General features: G+C 43.7%; 1 protein-coding gene across 1 annotated transcript; it reads right to left on the reverse strand.

Annotated features, from left to right (window-relative positions):
- Nucleotides 1–390: 390 nt before the first annotated feature.
- On the reverse strand, nt 391–3,503 carry FLRT2 (fibronectin leucine rich transmembrane protein 2). Its single transcript, XM_010184201.1, has one exon. The coding sequence runs from the start codon at nt 3,071–3,073 to the stop codon at nt 1,085–1,087; it is 1,989 nt and encodes a 662-aa protein (XP_010182503.1). The 5' UTR covers nt 3,074–3,503; the 3' UTR covers nt 391–1,084.
- Between the last annotated feature and the right edge of the window lie 3,820 nt (nt 3,504–7,323).

The following is a 7,323-nucleotide window of genomic DNA, read 5'->3' on the forward strand; positions in this document are numbered from 1 at the left end:
TCTGTTTTTTCTTCCTCCCTGCTGCTCCATATTGAACACAACTCACATCCCTAAACCAAACAGGGCTTCAACCATAACAGTCAATAGCAACCTTTCCATTGGCACCGTATTTTACATCACGTTTTCAGCAATTTGCGCTTTCAGATTCCCAATTCTCCATGAACACTGCAGAGCTGGAAGCACTCAGCATTTCCCTCATTCCGACTTCACCTGAACATGCTGTGTCAACAAATGCTGCTCTATTAAAGAGAGGTGCAACCTGATGGCAGCTATCTGTTACACACTGATAACCTTCATCTCCCACTGAGAAGGGTCAGAGAACGCCTAAAGCTTCTTAATCATGAAAAGCAGGGACAGCTTCTATCACAAACGTGTAAGCACTGGGGGATGTTTTCAGAGTAGCTGTTGCAAATGGGAAGCAAGGTCACTTTGAGTTTGACGCTGAGCTCTGTCCACCTTTCCTATTCCAAGTATATCGGGAGAAAACAAACCAAGAAAGCAGCCTTTTTGGTAGCACGCAGAACTCCAGGTTTCAGTTGGAGGTAGGAAATGCAGAACTGACAAAGGGGAATGGAAGTATTTCCAGTTTGAACCCCAACAGCAACTGCTGGGTTGAAGTCAGGACTGTACCCATTTTTATCTGAACAGCTTTTTCCCATCCCTAGCGACCCTGTTTTAATATGCACTTATTTTCCTGTACTCCAGGACACCTAGAAACGTAACATCCCTCAGACAGCTTCGACAGCAAAGTGGTTAATGTTTGAAGAATGAGTCATTCTTTCCTTTGCCATGACATTGGGTTCTTATCGCACAACCCTGTACAGTACTTAGCAATATTTTTTTAAAGATTTAAAAAGCAAAGAGTTACAAAACCATTTGCAATTAACTTGAAATAGAAAAGATAGCACTTTTTTTAAATCCCATTATATAGTACACCGTATAAATTACAGAGTATTCAAATGCATAAATGCATCTGGGTAACATTTATCAAATGTAATTCTTTTCATTGTTGTTGGGGGTGGGGGGGTTTACTTTTTCCAGAGTTTCTCCTCGTTGTCCTAGACACCCCCATCTCCCCTCACTATCACGTATGACAGTGCTCCAGGTCTGAGACATTGCTGTTGCAATACCGCATGTTATTGGGGATGTGGCAGTCTGTGTAGTTAATGCCCCCATTTGGGGTATAAATGGGCTGCAGTCTGAAATCTCCTTTAAGGAGCTGATCATTATTTAAGGAGACAATCTGGAAGCTGGTTTCCGTCATCTCCAGGATGGAGTTGTCCTTCTTGGTCCCTGCCTCGCAGTAGTCATCTTTCCGACGGCCCCGGTTGTATTTCCACTTCTGGGAGGTGTAACGCCCTTTTTTGTGCATGTGCCAGCAAAAAATGCTGAGCAGGACCACAAGGACAAATATTACTGCACCCCCAATCAACCCTGCCAGTAGAAATGGGGAGCCCAGGTTCTGAGAAGTCGCTTGCTCGTGACTGGAGGGGACGTTGCTGCCATTGCTCAAAAACGAAGCCTTGGTCGTGGCTTCTGAACAGACAGTGTCTTCTCCAGTTCGGAAGTTGTTGTAAGTATCCAGGGGAACCAAACAAATCCGATAGGTGGATTTGGGCTCCAGATTTACCAAGCTTAAGTGCTGCTTCTCACCGCTAACTATTCGCTCCTGAACAACTCCTCCTACCAGACTGTGGCCCATTTTAACCCACGTGAGTTTATACGCCATCACAGCGAAAAGGGACATCCAGTTAACTTGGATGCACGTGTCGTTCACAAAATGGATGGAGAGCTGAATCCGTTCGGATATAGGAGGCGTCACCCTTTCTCTGTCCTCTCTATCAGGCACAACGGGGAGTGTGGCTATGGTGGGAGTGAAAGGATTGTATTTGCTACTTGGGGTAGGAATTGATGAGGTGGGAACTAATGTAGTTGGCATGGCTGTAGCTGGGACTGGGGTGATGATAAGAGGCAGACCAGGGGTGGTGGTGGGGCACGACAACATATTCATATTGAGCTCCCTGACCGCCATACCTCGGACCTGCTCTGGTCCCTGGCACATAAAACCCCGCACGTTGATGGAAGTGGGAATAAATTTGAGCCATTCGGTGACCCACTTAATACTGCAGTCACACAACCAGGGATTATTCCTTACAGTGAGTTGCCTCAGGTTGTGGAGGTTATCAAACACCCCCTTTACCAACATCCGCAGCTGATTGTTGGAAATATCGAGACGTTCCAGCTTGTGGAGGTTTGAAAAGGTTGTGAGTGGTATATGGGTTATCTGGTTGTCCTGCAAGTAGAGCTTTAGCAGATGTGTACCTGGAAGATCAGGAGGAGGGTAGGTCAGCGAATTCCGCACTATCGAGAACTCCTTGAGCTTGGAGAGGTGGCTGAAGGTGCCTTCAGCTATGCCTTTATTAGTAAGGAGATTGCCATCCACAATCAGACGCTCCAGACTCGTCAGATTCTGGAAGGCCAGGTCTGATATGACAGCAATTCGGTTTTCGTCCACTCGAAGTTCTTGTAAGTCCACTGGAAGGCCTACTGGTACGCTGCTTAAGTGATTCTTGGACAGGAACAGAAGCTTGAGGCTGATGGCTTCCCGAAACGCCCCATCCTCAACGCCAACGGTGGAGATGGAGTTGTCATCCAGGTGCAGCTCTTCCAGCTTCAAAAGCTGAGCAAGGGCAGCCCGAGAAATGGTCTGGATGTTGTTTTCCTGCAGGTGGAGAACCCTGACGTTCTTGGGCAGGTTCATGGGGAACTCATCCAACTGGTTGCCGTACAGGTAGACTGTGTGCACAGACTGGACGTTGTGCAGCTCTGCAGGAAATCCAGCATTATTAATTTGGTTATTATGGAGGTAGAGGACGGTTACACCCTCCGGTATCCCAAGAGGCACTGAGGTCAAGCTTCGCTCGTTACAGTAGACAAAGTTCCGGTCACAGCGGCACACTTTTGGGCAGGCCAAAGTTTTGGAGACCTGCATGTAGAGCCCCAGGGAAAAGATAAGCCATGATTTCATGAGAACGGCCCAATCCGTGGGCCACATTCTAGTCCACGAACCCATTTCTAATTTAAAGAAATAAAGTACCAAACTGTTAAAGAACTGATAACAATAATAAAGAACAGGTAGTAAAATCTCAGGTCATTAAAATCGGCTTCTATTAATGTCCAGTGTTCAGGCCAGAGATAAAAGTTCTGGAGGCTAAGTATAAAATAATCCTTTTCTAATCGGCCTAGCTCCTACTTTCTGATAAGAAAGCCACAGTCTCACTAGCCAGGGTTACACAGTTTGTTGCCTTCCTCCATGTGTGCTGAAATAAGCAAGAGCTGTGTCTTTGCAGGTGAGCAACAGGTTAATTTAAAGCTAACAAAAGTCTTCTGTGTGTGAGTTGCTTGGAAGGAGAACAGTTTTCTTTCCCCGAAGTCTGCTGCTGTTAGGTTCAGCTTTCTGAAGTCAGCAAAGTCCTCATATCAGCTATCTGCCGGATCCGGCCTGCCTGCAAAGAAAAGAGGAGAAAGCTGAATAGCATGCAATGTTTAATGGGGAAGATCAAACCCATTGGAAGACTATTCTAAGGCTGTGCTCTTTATGGCTTTCTGGGGAAAAAAGGCATTAATACTAAAGATTAGCTTAATATTACTGTTAAATAGTCTCGAAACAGACGTGATACAAAGTCATTGAAGGGCTTTCAGTGACTTCAGTGCAGGCCAGATCAACCACTTGTGTTTGCATATAGTACCCCCAGCCTTTGGACTCTCACAGCCTGCTTCAAATCCTAAAACGAAACCATTCTAAAAACCTAAAACGATTTCACTGGAAACTTTTGCTCAGGTATTTCTTTTTTCCTTTTGCAGAGCCACTGCTTTCAACGAATGCTGATCCCCGACGGAGTGGACTCTGGGCCATATTCTTTAATCACACTCTATTTTTTTTTTCATTTCCTACCAGACTCTGTAAGGTTCTGCTTCTGTTTCTGTAATGCAGGATGTGTGTTATGTATATTATCCAGCTCAATGCACATTGCCAGCTTATTGCACCTCACTACAGTGAATTAGCTACTTACGAGGAGAGTCTTTTAAATAAGTACGGTAATCCACAAATGCAAGATGCCCTGCTGGAAGGCATGCGTTTGCTAAAACGATCACCGTGATACTGCTTCTGATGTGAGCTGCACTGTCAACAGACTTCAGAATTAGCTTCCCACTAAATGAAACAGGCTCACATCTGCGAAGTTATTGGTTTAGGATGTCAGCTCAAGCTACAGCAGCTTTGCAGGAGAGCGCTGTCTCTGAAACCATCAAGGTTCAGTTCTCTTGATTCTGCTACACAGTTGCCTGTGAATGGCCACATAAACGAACTTGTTAGCTTTAGCACAGATGAGTTCTTTAACGTGTATTTGCAGCTTTTAAGGGTACTTTTAAACTTTTACCTTCCAAGATGCTATTTATTATTCAGCTCTACAACCAAACAATCAAATTCTCTAAAGCATGCAAGGAAAGACGCTGCATTGTATGACATTATCTTGTCCTGTTAGATGTTGTTTCCAATGACTGACAAAACCTGCTGCAATCCACATCCTTGAGTCTCATGAAGGAAATAAACCTTGACAAGTACCAAGCATGTGTAGATCTCAGGGTTTTGAATTGCAGCTACATAAGGACAGGATTTTTTCCAGATTTTGTTGACTCAGATCAAAACTCATTGGCTGGGATTTCAGGAAAACAGAACTGCAGTGAACAGAAATGATGCTTACAAATCTTTTTTTCCCCTTTATTTAAGCATCTGAAGCACTACCCAGGTAATTCAGAAAGAGACGTAATTCAGGAGTTTACAAAAGCTTTTTCTTCTGCTACAGTTGTGCAGTTTATCACACGTCCCCATGCTGCTTTTGGGAACCCCGTGGACCAACAGCATAAAGTCTCTTTAGGAGCCAAACTGTTCTAGCCTTGCAACCTTGCACTTGTAGCTCGCTGTATTTATTTGGAGCATCATCAGGTATCAGAATCAAGGTTAGAACAGCTGGAGATAAAAAGTGAGACCACGAGAAGTTCTGTAACTTATCATTATGAATTCAAATGGCAAACGTACATTTAGTCTAATGCATCCCACACTGCGTGCTGTCCTTTTCTAGAAGCAGTAAGTTTAGCTACCCCACTGTCCACGCTTTTCTCTGTTGCAGGCACATTTCAGCCAAGAGTGGCTTCTTTGCAATTATGTCAGATGACGTGATACTGGAGAGAAGCTCTAATAGGATTACATTATAACATGAGCCTAAGTGTGACAGTTTATCCTCCTTTAATATGGCCTGGCTCCCATCTGGATCATACTGCTCTGATCCGTCATGACACTGTCTTTTTACAATCAGAAAGGATGTGCAGAGATGCCTGGGACCACACAGAGGAGGAATAGCAGTTCTCTCACTCCCTTTCCATCACTGGAGAGAGCCTGCACCTCCTAACAGGGCCAATACCCTACACTGAGCTCTCCTCTGACTCAGTCTGATTGCTGAGGAGGTTTTATTTAACTCCTGGGTATGATAAAAAGCCCAGCTGAGGATGTGCAGCCAGAGGCAGCTGCAGCTCCTAGTTTGCTGGGAATCTCCTAAGAGAACATCACATTAAATCTGATTTATGCATTCACCTTATCCTATCTGCCCATGGTACCTCTCACCTGGGTAAGAGTGGTACCCGAATAAAAGATTTCAGTAATGATCATAGCAAATTGGGTCAAACACACAGCACTTCTCAACAGATATTACAAGTAAAACAGCTTTGGCTGGACAGTCACTTCAGCATATCAGCTGGCACTTTGGAGTTCATCTCCTTTTTATGGTTACATGGATTTTACCCTTAGAAATCTGTTAAAACTTTTGCTACTGTTTGCTCCCCTTATGATGGTGAGAAAGGAAGCCCTTTTACTAATGCCATTATCCTAATTTCCAGCGATCAGACTTCAGTGATCTTTCGAGGTCCCTTCCAACACCTAATATTCTGTGCTACTATAAAACTCAGTACAGAAAACATGCATTGGCAACTACTGTTGACTGCAAGAGCACAAGGACAAATCTGATCAGACATTTATGGCTTCATGGTTGACTGTGGCCAAACAGAGTGAAGGAATGAGGAAGAGAGGATACTACTAAATGTGGTATATTAAATATTGATATTATTAAATATCACTATTTTTAAAAAAAGCCTTACCTCAGCAGTCTTTTACAACTGTTTAATAATAACTCACAGTGGTCATAGTTGCAGTATTTTTCAGCAAATCTCAGGGAACCTAATGTGAAAGTGAGTTGTGTCTCTGTGCTGGAAATCTCTACCCCAAAGACATTAAAAAGACTGAAGAGCTGAGCAACCTGCTCGATTTAAAAAAGAAACTCTGGGAAGGAAAAGCACCCTTGGCAAATTCCAGAAGGCTGGAAAAGCTGCAACGGTTTGTTCTTTAGCAAAGTGCCAAAGCTGGAGGCAGCCAGAGTAACTGAGCTTTCTCCCCATCCCTGCCATGCTGGCTCCCCAAAACAAGCTCTCTGTTTCCAGTATTGTTACAAGAACTGAACTGAGTCTCTCTGTGAATGAAACCTTCATCTGCAGAAGTAGAATTTGGGAAGTGGAGGAATCAAGGGCACTCAATATCTTTAGCTTTCATGACTTTAAATCTTGGGGGTCAACTCATAAGCTATAGATGGCAGTGACCTTGCTTATTGTGAAGCTGGACAGCTCTAAAAACCAATCTAGGAAGAGAGGATGAGGTTATCCTAAAATTAAAGAAGTCAACAAGCAAATACCTCAATAACACATCTGTCCATCATCGCCTTGGTCATTTGTTTCTATTTCCTTACCCTCTGCACTTGATTTCTATTATTTCTCACTATATCCTCCTTGGAGCACAAGCCATGTCTTCCAAGTGTCTAGGCCATTTCCTGTCTTACTGCAGCCAGGATATTAAATCCCATTAGGATTTAAGGAATGATATCATAAAGTTGAGAAGAGCACACTGAAACAGATGAGAACATATGCACAGGTTTTAGGTGGCTACGGCTGAAAATTTGGCTTAGTGGCCCAAGTTCCCGACATCAATGGAAATGTTCCCTTTCATACCTTAAGAGGAGTTGCTGATCAACATTTTTCCCTGTCTTTTTTCAAACCTGCCTTATTTAAATTCCCTGTTGGCATGACTAATGCTGGCTGCAGAAGAACAATTCTGGCTTTGTGTACCGGATAATAATTTCAAATTCGCTTTTGTTCAACGATGGAGCTGAACAGCTCCTTTAAGGTATTTTGATCAAAGCTATTTAAAGGCTGAATCATCTG

The sequence above is a fragment of the Mesitornis unicolor genome, unplaced genomic scaffold, assembly GCF_000695765.1.
Source record: "Mesitornis unicolor isolate BGI_N332 unplaced genomic scaffold, ASM69576v1 scaffold15785, whole genome shotgun sequence".
NCBI lineage: Eukaryota > Metazoa > Chordata > Aves > Mesitornithiformes > Mesitornithidae > Mesitornis > Mesitornis unicolor.